Here is a 15874-nt window from a genome sequence, read left to right as displayed (position 1 = left end):
ATGAACATAGTGAATGTCGAAGACAGCAGAATGAAGTAATTAGCAATTATCCTTCATAGATAATATGAGCTTTGCAATAATTAGTTCAGATACTCTCCCTTATATACATTCAATTCAATACAATTAGATAAACAAAAAAGGAAGTAAAATCATTATACACTATAAATTGACAAAAACAGTGCGTGATCCTCCATAAACAGAGTTAAGATATGAATCCAAGTAGTCCACCTTTTGTAAGCAATGGAACAAAGACGAATGGCATACGTACGACCAATATTCATACTTACTGGTTTTCTTGTGATTTTCACTGGAGCACAGCCCATCTACAATCCTCAGAACGAGTGGTCTAAGTGTGACAATAATCACCAGATTCTCAGAGAGATCAGGAGGGACCTCAATGAACTGACACACCTAGTCACACAGTTACAGAAAAAGGAACTAGGACTGGGTGAGTATATTTGTCAGAAATGTTTATGAAAATTTAATTATTTAAGTTATTTCACTTTACATCTTTAAATCCAATGTGGACAATCAAAGATAAATCATTTTATTTCTGCAAAAATGCAGTTAGCCTGGTTTTTTAAGCATGTGCAAAAGTATTCTTACATATCGAATATTCGTATTTTGATTTGAATATTTTGATAATTGTATTTTAATATGAATATTTAAGGTATGTTCAGTAGTTTGATGAGCATCGTAGTATTGCTATGATGGTAAAGTTTAATTTGATGTACATGTAATGATAAACTAAGTCAATGATGTTACTGCTGCTATGTATGAGATCCATTTGTTTATAAAACTGATGTCAAAGTTGATGGTTGACTAAATCCTCTTACTATACGTAACACTTTAACTTTTGTGACAAATACGAAACATTACTTATTTAAATGGACTTAAAGATTACCATAAATTATTGGTAAAAGTTGATTAAAAAACTAAGAATGAAACCATAAATATACGACGTTGTATTTAAGAGGGCTCGATGGGCGTGGTGATTTTAAACTGTATTTATCTCCTTTAGAAGAAGAAGAAGAAGAAGAAGAGTTTTATATAAAAAGATAAAAATACACCAATAGAAAAAAGCTAAATTGAGTGAAAATGTACATTTCTAATTAATAGTTAATAGATAAACCAATTTTATATTAAAGTTTCAGGTAGATTTGATATTTACTTTGTTGGCCATGCAGCCTCCTTAACTTGCCATTTGGCTTGTATATACCGAGAGGTTTTTTCATCTTCAAGCAAGTATCCAGTGTCCCAAGTCAATCGATTTTTAAACAGTTTTCACTATTTCCTCTGGTGTGACTTATTTGTTTGCTTATATATTACACAAGGACATTAAAACATTTCTCGCACAGAAAAGTCAGATCATTGATATAAGCTAATGATGTAAAATAATTCCAGAATCTTGTTTTTGAAAACTCTATGTTAAATGCGACAGCTGTTTCATGTACACACAAAACACGATGCATATACCTGGTAATACCAACACGGTAACATATGCATATACCTGGCAAAATGAAAATTATTAGATATAAAGCAATTTTATAAAGGAAGTTGATGAATGTATGTGTCATAAGGAAAAAGAACAACACGTAAAGTATTATATAGCCGCTTAGTATTCTCCACACACGATGTAACTCCTTGGCGAGGGATGAATGTAGTTATATGCTCAAATCAATGGGACTAAGGTGAATTTAAAAGCCTTTGATTTCAATAATAAATATTTTATGCTGAAAACAAATAATAAGTACTATTAATATTACATTAATCTAACACAGACTTATTGTTAAACCTGTGTTAATAACATTATGTATCGTTTCTACTACTAAAAGTCCAACAAAACAGTTATTGCTAATTCAACGGGTCTTGATGTTAACCCGCCTTCCCCTGTGCCAGATGATAGCTGGTTGTTTCTCTAATTTTTTCAAGTTTACATTTGAAGTGAAGAATCTAGAAAAACAGTGATTGACTGGGAATCGAGCAAGGTATGATTTGTTTGACTTTGAATTGATGACAACATTTGTGTCATTTCCAACAAATCTTAGGTTGTCCTCTAACCAGGTATAGGCAACCTCCGTTTTTGAAGGATAAATTTTATCCTCCAAAAATTGGAGGATAGATGCTTGCGCCCCCCCCCCCCCCCGGTTGATATTTACACATGCAAGACTCTGTTTATACAAAGATAATTAAATAGGCCATAAAATGTTATCATCAGACAATAAAAAAATCAACTTATTACATGTAAGCCGTCATTAATTATCATAATTGATGATATTTGGTAAATATTCAAGTTGAAATAATTGTAGAGATGTTGTTAGAGAAAAGTTAAATTTAAACGAAGACTTTTTGATTGTTTTTTAACATTCAGCATTTATATTCATAAATGATATTATTTTGATGATTCAATTTGACAACGTGTTTTTTTGCTGAGGGATGCGTTTTTTATATTAATGTTTAAATTATTTAGGAAATAAGAGTTACAAGGTTCCAAAGATATGCAAACATTTACAAGTACTGTGTACATGTACCATGCTGATCAAGATGAATTAATTCAAATATGTTTGAAAGAGGAAGAATATATCCATTTTGTGATTTTATTTAAATGAAACAGTTATAAATAGTCTCTGTCACATGTAAAACTGGGCAGCTGTGGTAAACACTTTTAAAGTATATTGTGAAAATATTGTAAAAATACTATACATAGAATTTTAAATCGCTGCCTACAATCATTAGTTTATTTCATTAACATTAAAATTCCATATGGTGTGGTACAATTTTTCATTAAAGATATGCAGGAAGCCTTTGAAATATACCAATGCTATCCTCTAAAATGGGGAATAATTTCATCCAGGATGCAGTGCGAATTTCCATATATGTTAAAACAAATTGGCTGCCATCTTGAAATAGAGCTATCCTGAAAAAACGGAAGTTGCCTAGACCTGCTAACCCAGTAAATACCTGTATGATATAAGCAAAAACACTATATAAAGTGTTTTGAATTGACTTTGAGACACCTTTGCTCAGAACTAGATAAATATTTATACTGTCTCTTATGTGACATGTTGTGATAACTAACAGATTTTTTGTTTACTCTTGAGGATCCCTTGATGAGAACTAATTCTAACGGTATAACTGTACGCTCTACACGATAGATGAGTCCATTGTAAGTAGATAGCTCATCACGAAAGTCCCAGAATGGCATGACTTCAAGTGGTACATCACATTTCCTCCCTGGCCATCCTTGGCAAATAACTTGTTTTAGAATTTGAAGTTATTGATCTTTTTTTGTAGATTCAACTAGTGTTTAATATAATAATGTTTCAGGTTTCATGCTCATCCTTTCATCGTCTATCATCCTTTTGTCACAGTTCTCTAACGGTATTTGGCTCAGACTGACTGCCAATCCATTTTCTTTACCTTCAATGTAGATGAGGTTGAATTCGTTATGCTGTAATTTTAACATCATTTTTTGTATCCTCATTGGAGCTGTATGAATATTTTTTTTAAAAATGGCTTCCGGTTCTTAACGGTCTTCTTTCACATTAGACTTTCCATGCACCAGTTTGTGGAAACCTTAACATCCAGACTACTGCCACCATCATCATCATCTCTCTCTCTCTCTCTCTCTCTCTCTCTCTCTCTCTCTCTCTCTCTCTCTCTCTCTCTCTCTCTCTCTCTCTCTCTCTTGGCTGGGTCCTTCATTTCCCGAATTGCTTAAATTCTGCCTGCTGATGGTTTCAAGCCGTCTTCTTTGAGATGATTGCCAACGTAGTCAACTTCCGGTTTTACAAGTTTAGCTTAAATTCGATGGTGTAGGTTTTTTTTTCAAAACCTTTGTTAATCGGTCTGTGTGCTCTTCCAAGGTCTTTCCGTGAACTAATATGTAATATATCACGATCTCTACTCCCTCCATGCTGTGAAAATGAATCACCGTATCCCTCTGAAAAACTTCACCATAACAATTTAATCTCGTTGGATTAGGAAGATATCGATATTTTCTGAAGGGTGTGTTGAATGTTATTAATATAGAGCTGTTCTTAAACAACTTGATCTGATTGTAAACTGTGTTGGCATCCAAAGTTGAAAAATACTCGCTTCCATTCAATCTTGCCACAATATCATCAAAACTGATCATTGGATAATGTTTATGCATGATCTCCTTGTTGAGATATGATTGGTCAATGCAAGTTCGCACGCGGCCCGTTTTCCCTCCGTACACGTTCTAAACTGTTGACCCATGGAGTTGGTTCTGTTCTGAAGATATGATGCCACAACGAACTAAATTGTTAATCTCATATTTAACTTGATCATAAATAGAAACTGGAATAGCTCTAGGTGCATGAATGGCTAGTGCTATTTTTTTTTTTAATTTCGTATTCGCCAGTAAGGCTGTCAATGTCCTGTCCAATGACATCTGATAGTCTTTACTTATTTTTCCTGCAGCCGTACAAACGTTGACGCCGTTAACTCTTGCAATCAGGCCAAATAGAATGCTGTCTTTTCTACCAAGTGACAGCCAGGGTCGAGGATTATCAATCACTTGGAAACTAACTAGTAGTCTTTCTGCGTCCTTGTCTTTCCATGGTAGGCGAATTTGTCCATATGATTTACATTTGGTACCTACACCAATGATAATAACGTTACCATCGCTGATTGGAACAATTGACGAAAAATTCTCTGCGTTTGTATTGGATAATATGTTGAAATGTGCACCGCTGTCAATGTCCAAAGTTGATTTCTTGTTGCCAATGTCAAATGTAACTTCCCAATCATCGGTTGTCTCTGAATTATGTGCACTTACAGTCCACATATCTTGAACTGTGCATTGATCAAACATCTCTTCTAGCTCAGAGTTGTCTTCCGCGAAATATACTTGCGAACGCCGTGGAGGGTGTCCTTCTCCTCTGAAATTACTTCGACTTTTCTGATGACCTTTAGGCACGACTTTGACACAGGTTTGAATACTTTAAGTGTGATTTCTGCCCAAATGCGTCACACCATCACATCAAACTTTTTAAGCGCTTTTCAACTTTACTGTGGTGGACGAGGTTTACAATTCACCCTTCAACCCCTCTAATGGTTAATGAACTCGTCCCACCAACTGAAAGGGTTATGTGCACTCAGTTACTTAACACCTAAAATCGTTCCAAATGAATATTTTTACCAATCAAAGTATTTGTTTGTTTTCTAAGATAGAGTTTGGATTATGCTTTAAGGGCCTAAAAAGACATTTTACTGAAATGAACTTTTTTGTACTCTTTTTTTTGCGTACATTCTTTTCATGTGTTCTACACGCAGCTTCCGATTTGTGGCTTATGTGCAGTAAACTAATAGACAGAGTCATGCGACACTGTCAGAAAATAATGTGATCACTCTTTCCCATAAAATTTAGTATTCACAAAGTTACCTGGATGGGGAAATTACGTGGTCACTGATAATATTAAAAAAGGCTAAACCCTTCGTTAGAATAAAGATAGTGCGAAAGTAAAAAGAAACATATTTTTCTACTTTCAACAATGAGCGTATGTTTGTCTATTTATATCCCTTTGACACAACTTAGATAATGCAAACATACAACCACTGTTAAACGGAGAAAAATAGACAGACATGCCCTGACAACGTAAGCAGTCAGTATAACAGTGGGCATCCTCAATATTGTGTGGAGATTCAAGAAATAGTGATGACCCACATCTATGAAAACAGATTCGTACTTGGTAACAACATAGTTTTATTTAATGTAATTACATACAATTGGAGTTTAGAAGTTGACAATTCCTGCATTTGAAAAAAAAAAAGTTTTTCTCGCAACTACCACATGTCATTCTTTTACCATATCTGATGAAAATTCCTGTCATTGGCTCTAAACTTCTCTTTGAAGAAACAAACCAACCCATATTAATTCCATTATGGGTCATTTAATAAATTCGAAGAGTATTGAATTTATCCAGACGTATATAGTCTTAAAAGTATTTTTCAGCATTTCAAATAAAAATCAATTTCTTTGATGACTTAAATAACCATAAAGGATATTTAAATTAAAACCTAATAAATGATTAAAAACGTCTTTGTATTTCAGTAAACAACATAGCTTTCTATGCAATACTGACGTCATCAGTGACAGATAATTACGTCAGATTCAACAATGTGAAAACCAATGAAGGAGCGGCTTATGATAAAACATCGGGTATCTTTACATGTCAATTAAGCGGAACTTACGTCTTTTCTTGGACCATTGCCAGCAGCCAGCATCACCAAACAACAGCTGATCTCCTCGTCAATGACGTATCGGTGGGGTCTACAGCTACATACTCTCGGGGGTCTGATAGCGTCTCGAAAGGGTCAAGCACTGGGTTCGTCGTGTATGACCTTCTTGTCGGTGACAAGGTCAGAGTCATCCTCAAAGGAACAGCTATAGAGGAATTTTCTACATTTTCGGGTTGGAAACTACAGCACGGTATGAATACACGTAAAACCTTTTTAAGGACGTTTACTCAGGGTTTGAGTTTTCAAATTGGGATTGTCATAAAGTTCAATGTCATGAGTAAAATTGTTTCTAAACACTAAAAGTATTTATGAAATGAATAAGTATTGACAAACCATTCGATGTTTTTACTTTATTATCGAATTAGGCTCAAATAAAGTTGGACTTTTTAGAGGAAATTCGGACGAAAATTTTTCAGATTTGATTTTCACTGAAATATTTTTGGTAGTGCTGTAATATTTAAAGTAAGGATTTTATTTGTTAGACAACACAATTTTGCATATTTTCTGTTGGTTTTATCTCACTTTTTCGTTTAGATATTCGAATTGCACCCACTACAAAAATATTGACCTCTTATAACTTTTATGATTGCAGAGTAAGGTCAATATACCTAGTTTAATGCTATAATTGTTTAATATTATCATCATCAGTTTTTTGTAAATTGAATCAAAAAAGGGTAGAAATTTAAAAACTGGTAGAGAAAATTCGGACTGGAATATTCATAAAAATTGTGAATGAAAACTTAATGCTTTGTGTCTGTTTAGTGTCACTGCCGATCATAAACTGTATTTCATTTTTAAAAGAGTTTAGCAATTTGTATTATTTGCACAATGAAGAAAATTTCAATCATAGTGTAAAATTTTTAGGGACATTGAAAAATATTCAATGGCCATTATCTCGAAAAGTAGGTCATTGATCCACTTTTTTGAAAGTGAAAAATAGGACTACGATGATAGGTCTTTAGCACACAATAGATGGTTTTTTATTATCATCAATGGAATTTTTTTTCATTCTGAGTAAACGTGTACCTTAACAAAATTATTAATTTTTGGTTATGCTTACACTTAAATGTAATTGTGTTTTTGTAGACACCCCGTCCTTCTATGCCAGAGCCTCTACTCATTTGAAAGCTCCTGCTTCCCGTGACAGTGGATACAAATTCCAGAGCGTGTTGACCGACAACGAACATGTATATAACCCGGATAGTGGCGTTATCACCATCCCAGAGACAGGGATTTGGGCTCTGACGATCTCTGTTGAGACCATGGGAACGTTTGATAGTATCTTCATAGAGGAAATGCATACCATTCCTAGGATGTGGGCATATGTAAATGAAGACACATCGTCCTCTTTGTTAGTTGGGACTTTTTCGTACGGCGACAAACTACCCTGGTATTCCTTCTCCAACAGCACTCTCTTAGCTACCCGTTCTTCTATTTCCGGATGGCTTATTGGACCAAGTTAGTTCACATGTACCAAAGGATAAATTGAAAAACCATGTAACAATGCTGCGTACACTTAATCCAACCAAATGGTATTTTATTATTTCCAACTATGAAACCATTTTAAGTTTACCTGAGCTAAAAGCTTAAGTGAGTTCTCCTGATCACATTTTGTCTGTTGTCCGTCTGTCTTTCTGTGTGTCTGTTTCTTTGTAAACTTTTCACATTTTCAACATTTTCTCTAAAAGTAACAGGTCCGATCGTAACTGAACTTGGCAAAAATCATTCTTAAGGTCAAGATCTAGTAAATGAAAGGTGCCTACAGGTTTATGAAATTCAAGGTATAAATTCTGTCGCGATGATGCTTCATAACAATATTTTTGTTTCATATGGTGTACCGGGGGTAAAATTGTTTGGTAAACTCAATGAAAAATCATGTTTTAAACAAACATTTTCTATGAAATATGAAGGAAAAAAGTAACAAATCTCGGACATTTGTCCATTTTTTGACTTATGAAATATATCTAGAATGCCTATAGTCTCTCCAAAAACGGCATTGAACAAGCTCTTGACCTCCTCTTTAAAATGATGTCAAATTGAATATAGGTACCGGGATTACTTTTTACGTGATTAAATATAGAATGTCAAAATATTGTTTTATTTTCTACATATTTCCTTTAAAGCCGTAAAATACGGGAAAAGATTCATCGAAATCAATAATGACGTCATAATGGTTCTAGCACCAAAAAGACACTGAAATCATTTACTAGATTTTGACCTTAAAGAAAGGGAATTTAAACTTGTGAAAATTAAAGACCAACTTTATTTTCAAGGAGAGAAAATAAGGAATTATTGAGATTTTTTAATAAATTTTTTAAAAACTTTTTCTAAAGAACCTGCAGCCATGAAAGCTGAAACTTGTGTGGCAGCATTTTCAGTTAGTATAAATTCAACGTTGTGAAAATCATGACCCCTGGAATTAGGGTTCGGCCTTAATGGGCGGGGGGGGGGTCACATTTTTACATAGGAATACATAGAGTAATTCTTTAAAAAATATTCTTCCTAAAAACTTATCAGCTGGAAAAGCTGAAACTTATGTGAAATCCTTTTCATGTGGTTTTCAACGAAAGGCTGGGCAAACAATATTCAAAGTGTTATCCGACTAAAATCAATTATATAAGCGATATATTGAGAATGTTTTGATTTGAAAAAGCGTTATTATTGCAAAGTTCATTCTTTTAACTTTGCATCCAAGTTACCGAAAAAATGTTATTTCATGGTATTTGCGCAAAATGAACTGTAGTGTCTCTTTAATATTCGTTCATTTAATTTGTTAAACATGTACCCTTAATTGTTAAAATCATTTTCCCAATGATTTACCTTTAAAAGAAAACACAAGTGTGATCTTTGGTAAAACATTCGGTGCTTTTAACAAGGTGAGACACAAGTTCTCGAGTACAGTGCCTCCCCGACGATGGTCTAACCAGATAGCTTTAAAACAAACCTGTATGTTTTACTGGGAATGAACATAGTTCTACAAACTTGTCAAGGCTCGCGTGATAGCATTGGAAGTAAACATAGCGAGTTGCCTATCCCGTTAGTATATACGTTCCTGCTTATGATTATTGTTTTTAAGGGTTCAGTGAGCTGTGTTTTATTTAATTTCCTTGGTCCGCAATATTCACGACAACGATACCTGATTTCATGGCATAAAAGCTTTCATATCAATCGGCGACTTTTCACTCCCGGTACAGGTTCTTACAAAACACTATGAATAAAACATCCCGTGCTTTCCCTAGGTTATAACTGAATTCGTATTTAATAACATCGTTAATTATGTTCCTGTAACACTCTGAATATTGTCTTGAGGTTCTTTATTTCCTTATATACATAAATGTTGACAGATCCTAAAAATTTAAATAAAAATCTATTTATCACACCTGTAATATACAATGTAAATACATGTATCATAATTATACATGTACTTCCAATGCTCTTTATTATTCATTTATCAATAGTATTATTGTATTACCCTTTTCCTTTGTCTAATACATGTAAGTGCAGGTTTATCAAGTTGCTCGCTAGATAGCGCCACCACATCACCGAGTTTACATAATAAAATCCGCCAAGGGTATATGGGGAGCAAAGTGGACCGAAAATCCTTGGCTAGTGAAGATGGGAATAATGAAAAATTTCTTGCATCATCGAGAGACACTTAAAGTAATCTGAGCAAATAAAGTAATCCCAAAAGTAATATTTGAGTATTTGTAATAATAGTGCGCGTGTTCTGGTTAAGTTATATATATAATGCTAAGCATTTTGTCTATTGTACTACATTTCCGTATCATAAAGTGAACACACAAAGTTCCATCTTTTTAAAAATTGATGTAAAGAAAATAAGTATAATTCAGTGTACGTGTGATTTCTATTTAAGGCAAGGCGAGACCGACATTTATGGCGTCTTCTGACTCCCCCACATCTTCATCACCTGCCAATTTTACCCGGAAATACATAGACCTGACAGATTCGCTCTCGGACACCGAATTCCGAACTTCAAAATCCGGTGTATACTTGGTATTTTGGAATACAATTGCTAAAGAAATGGTTGTAACAACGCTACTGGTGAATGGCAAAGAGGCTGGAAGAGCGGCCACGAGTAAATCACAGCATTCGTACAAGGATAACGGATCGAATCTCGCAATCTTACGTCTTCAGAAGGATGACGTCATCACTTTTGAAACCAATACGAGTTCAGATTATGTTTCTATATCTGGTTACTTTTTGTTTTAGCTAAATTTTTGATATATGATGGCTTGTTATCTGACAAATCTTAAATTTCAATAACTAATTAAATGAAAAGGATGCAAGTTAGATTAGATTAGATTTCCTATTTTGCCTCGGACAAAAATGACACTATTACATGTATATATTTACATTCTACTGTGTTTTTCCATTAAATTCTGTGATCTTCAAATGCCTCTAAATGCAACAAGTAGTCAAAGGTCAAATTGACGAGTTTTATTATGACGTCACAAACGTTGAACGCTGTAAACTGCAACGTCACAAGCGAAAATCAAAGTTCACGCTTGTGGCTGTTACTGTGGCTCTTCCATTAATATTAACTTACCCTTAGGATAAGATAGTTATTTTAAGGTATGAATCACATTTGCAGACAAGGCAAGAAGTTAAAAAAATGTAAATATAAGCATTAAATCATGATTTTTTGAAGTATACACTCTCATAACTGCAGCGGTGTGTGCATACACATTTTCATAACGCGCTAACGCGCGTTACTCAATTTGTATGCACACACCGCTGCAGTTATGAGAGTGTATACTTCAAAAAATCATGATTCAATGCTATACTAATATCCCACAACTTGTTTGTCGCTTTGAAGCATGTAGCAAAATACCGACTTCTGTACAACATTAATGTATATACTATTGCAGTTTTCATTATAGTTCTTTCTAATAAACAATAAATTTGGACCTTAACATAATTTTGTTTACCTGAATAGTGCTCTACTGTCGGTGGCAATGGGAGCATTTTTAAAGTCCATAGGGGACTCAGCCTGGACAGACATATTTTTGTTGGCGGTCAGTAACCAACGAAACAATATCTCTCCCATTAGTCACATTTCCAAAATAACTACTGTTGCATTCTCTGTTTATTTTCGTGTGCAGTAGTCTGAACTTCTACATATTTTGTAAAAAGTTTATTCTAGTGAATCTTTTGCTCTGCGTCTTTCCGTGTATCCATCTGAAAATCTATAGCATATTTGACTTTTTCGCAAACTTTACACAAAACATGCAAAAGGGTTATTCCTACAGAATTAATATTGTCATCATATCTTGAAGTGGTTACTGTAGGTGTTGCACTACATTGTCTTAACTGAAGGGTTAATCGAGTTTGGGATCGAGAAACAATTTGAATAAGTATAAAGAAAATCTTACAAATATCCCAGATCTAGACATTTGTTAAGTCATGCACGTGTGCAATCTTTGACTCTTTTCTGGTCTTCGTTTTTATCAAATTGTAATGTCTTTCTCGTTTTTTTGCTAAGACGGTGAATAGGTTATAAATAAGATTTCCTCCGACGCATCACTAGGTTCATAAAGAGTGATTGTTGTTGAAAATTTGCTCGGGCATACTTACTTATCTGTCTTAAGAGGGTTGGATAGCGATGGTCATTTAAAATACGGTGTTATACTGTACAGAAGAAAATATCTTCTCCCGTTTTATTTTCGTTTGATTTTTCCTCGTTGTGCATTGGCAAATTTGTTTATTTTGAAATTAAATACCTGATAAACTTAAAACAACATTTTGGTGTGTCGAACTATCTTAACATAAATGTATTCACTGTAGAGGTTTATACCTTCGTGGACGTATGTCTTACATCGCAGTGCTACTTGGTTGTAATGTAATTCTTTGCATTTATTCCAAGCCAGGAGAAAAATGACAAAAATATACATTTCAATGCACATACAAAGAAATGCGTAAAAAAGTATGCAATCATGTGTTATGAACTAAATGGGTTTATATACGCGTGTGCTGGTTCCTATATACGATTCGTGTTTTGCTCTAGGTATCAAACTTTTTTTCCATCAAAGACACACACAGTGCGCAATCTTCTATAGTACATTTTGGGTTTCAGTTAAACATCATATGTTGTGAGCAATGAAACAAAGACCTTCGGTATTCGTACCAACAACATTCCTTCTCGTTGCCTTGTTTGTTATGTTTTCGGGAGCACAACGCATCTACCATTCTCAGGAGTGGCCCAGTAATGATTGTGAAAATGACAACCAGATATTGAAAGAAATAAAAAACGTCATCAATGAACTGACACACCTGGTCAAACACTTACAAAACAAAGAACTCGGACAAAGTGAGTATATTTGTCAGAAATGGTTATGATACCTATTGATTTTAATGCCATTTACCTTTACATCTGATTTGAACCAAAAAGAAATCTAACGATTTCGGTAAAATGAAGTTTTTACGTATCATTTATATATGTTTTTATCGTAGCTTAATCACGATATTAAAATTCTAAACTACGTCATTAATGTGGTGTGCATTTATGATAAAAAGTAAGTCTTTCACCAGTTACGAGATAAATCTTCTGCGAAGTTGCAGAAAATTTGTATTAAATAGACGTTTTAATGTTGCTTGTGAAACGACACTTCTACTACACCATTTGCATAAGACATTCCGAGGATAGTTAACTTACTTATAGATGCAAATATATTCCTCGCCTTTTATAACCAGGATAAGCACAATTGCACTTTTATGGAAATAAATGAAAGTTACATCATATCTTCAAAACACTTTTGAAATTGTCGACTTTGGATATAACTTCCTGCTAGGCTTTTATACGGGAACATGGAGAAACAGATTTTTCTTTTATGATTGCTTTGGGAGCTTGAGTTGTAGTGCAAATTTTTCAGTAGATTTTTAAAATATGCGTCTGAACATGTGTCTCAGAACAACATGTGTATTTAATAAAACATTTGTGTCAGTAATGTATTTGTTTCAGAGAGAAAGCTTCTGTTAAATTTTTGCAAAATTTTAAAAAGTTTAGACCTTTTAAATGTATTTGTATGGTTTTCCGCTAAAAGCGAATAAAAATGTAAAATATATTCTAGATGTTTAACAGGGTTTACAGAATATGTTAAAAACATATCACTGGTGAAAGTTTGCGAGTAAAAAACTTCCGTAAATTGTTAAATCGTAATAAATTTTCAGACAATTATTCTTGCTATTATTTTTCTCCAGAAAATCAAAGCGTCCTCACCACAATATACTTCCTGATGTATCAAAGAATATTGACCCCGGTAAAAATTGATCTAGGGGTGATTTTTCTTCTTTTTTTTTTTTTCAACGTAAATATTGAACTTGGAGTAGGTTTTAACATTGGAAATTGAGACCAAAAGTCGTAAAATTACCCGGGGTCATTTTTTATTTCACTGCTTTTTTCAAACTCAGCTTATGAATTGACCCTAACTTCAACTTTTGAACTGTCTTTATACAGTTCAGATGTACAAGTATAAACAGAGAAATTTCATATTTCCGAACTGGATTTGGAATTTGCTTTATACAGTTTAGCTGTAAATGTCTAATATTATACTTGGAAACTTCAGATTGAACTCTTTCTTACTGTTCGATAAATATGCAGACGTGACTGATATGGTTTAGTTTGAAATGAGATCAGTTATTTGGTATTAAGGCTGAGAACTCTGTATCCGACTGCAATTATCAAATATTAAGTCTAAGAGTTCGTTGTCATAAACTATGTTAATAAAGATGAGAGGATAACCTTTTGCTTCTGAATAAAACGGGGAAGTAAAATTATCATCTTTTTTAGCAAAGAAAAATTGTGACCAAATAATTATGATTACCATTCACTGTCCATAGTGAATAATATAGATATATCTAAATCACAGGGAAATTCACTTTTGTTGGAGCTGGTATATGTCAATTTGAGAGTTATTGCAATGTTTGTACTTATTCTATATGTGTGTATCTTTGCAATGTGTATCGTTCCGATCCTCTCAAATTGTCGTTTAACTGTATTCCACCTGTTTCTCAAGCGACTGTGTAGTGCACGGCCAGCGCGCTAGGTTCCATTCGTCATCGAACGCAAGATTTTTGTCTTGCCGAGATGGCCGAGTAAGTGGCGCGGTGGCCGCTCACTGCTTTGAGAATTGGTTCCAGAGGTCGTGAGTACAAGCCTCTGTCGGGGAGGAGGTGGAGCTCCAACAAAAGTGAATTTCCCTGTGCTTTATATATATATAATTTAATTATGGTTGTAACGCGGCATTTGATTGGATAGAAAAATTTAGTTAAATTTGTATAACCTGGTTTGCACGTCACAAGACACGTCACAATGCACCAACGTACTAATTCACTTGACGTTACGTTTGAATTTTGAACAGATTTATATCATTTTTAAAAGTAAAACGGACTCAATTTGTACAGCAAATTCCAGAAAATTAAATTATAAGGAATGAACTCAATATCTACCCAAGTTATACTCGTATAACCTGGGTTGGGGCAATTTACGCTATTTTATAATCCGCTTCATATTTTCTGATTGTTCTAATATTGGAAAAACTGTTAAACCAATCATCTTTCATAAACAGCAGACGACAAGCGCCGAATCTGAGGAAAATTCTCTCCAAAGCAAAGTTCTCGTCCAGCAATACTATTTCCATCAAAAAGTGCGGCGACCCCCGATGTGGAACATGTGACCTTATACAGGAGGGAGAAGGAATAATATTAAAAAGCGGCCAAATTTTAAAACCTAATGCCCCAAATGAACTGCAAATCGTCTAATTTGATATATTGTGCGACTTGTCCAACATGTGGAGAAAATTATATTGGCCAGACTAACCAGCTCAACGCCCGAGTGAGAGTCCACAAACAACAAATAAAGGACGAAACAGTGAGAAACACTCCATGTTCGGAACATTTTGCGAAGTGCGGAAAGGGAACATTTAAAATATTTCCGTTTTACAAAATGTGGAATTCAAATGAAATCGCCCGAACCACAAAAGAGGACTATTTTATTAAAATATTTAACCCGAAACTTAATCGAAAATAGATTTATCATATATATAATTTTTATATGTATTGTATTATATGTCTATGCATTGCTTAACGGCGTTGATAAAGTTCACGCCATCGCTACCTTGATGTACATTGTGACATCATAATGAACTTTAAAAACACGACGTCATTGACAACGTTACAAACAACGTCTTTAATTTTGTATAACTGTCTGAAGAGCCGACATGGCTGAAAGCGCTAACAGTAAACAATTTATTTAATTTGGACTGTCGCATTCTGTTTTATTTATTTAAGTATTTTTGCTGTACCAAGGCTTTATTAATCTACATATATATATATATATATATATATATATATATATATATATATATATATATATATATATATATATGAGATGGTTGACGGTTTGTTATTGTCAATTTTTCATCAGCCAATCAGAGAGCTAGAACTTAATCAATCATAAAAAAGCAAGTAGGCAGGAGGAAATAATATGACCATTCGATAAACAATAACCACTAAAATGTTTCATTTTTACTTCCGAATGTTAGAACATTAAAAGTCCTAATCTTAAAAGTAGTCAAAAGCTTCACTTAAT

General features: G+C 33.9%; 1 protein-coding gene across 1 annotated transcript; it reads left to right on the top strand.

Moving 5' to 3' along the window:
• Positions 1-199: 199 nt before the first annotated feature.
• Positions 200-10940, top strand: LOC128161356 (uncharacterized). Its single transcript, XM_052824631.1, has 4 exons — positions 200-448; positions 6080-6457; positions 7354-7725; positions 10142-10940. The coding sequence occupies exons 1-4, from the start codon at positions 241-243 to the stop codon at positions 10495-10497; spliced, it is 1314 nt and encodes a 437-aa protein (XP_052680591.1). The 5' UTR covers positions 200-240; the 3' UTR covers positions 10498-10940.
• Positions 10941-15874: the final 4934 nt, after the last annotated feature.

This window comes from Crassostrea angulata, chromosome 8 (genome assembly GCF_025612915.1).
Source record: "Crassostrea angulata isolate pt1a10 chromosome 8, ASM2561291v2, whole genome shotgun sequence".
NCBI classification, from domain to species: domain Eukaryota; kingdom Metazoa; phylum Mollusca; class Bivalvia; order Ostreida; family Ostreidae; genus Magallana; species Magallana angulata.
This window is presented reverse-complemented; position numbering and strand designations above follow the sequence as displayed.

Coding starts and splice junctions, on each gene's coding strand:
- LOC128161356 (XM_052824631.1), top strand. CDS start 241: ATGGAACAAAGACGAATGGCATACGTACGACCAATATTCATACTTACT. Junction 449..6,079: donor GAAAAAGGAACTAGGACTGG/GTGAGTATATTT, acceptor TTTGTATTTCAG/TAAACAACATAGCTTTCTAT. Junction 7,726..10,141: donor CGGATGGCTTATTGGACCAA/GTTAGTTCACAT, acceptor TTTCTATTTAAG/GCAAGGCGAGACCGACATTT.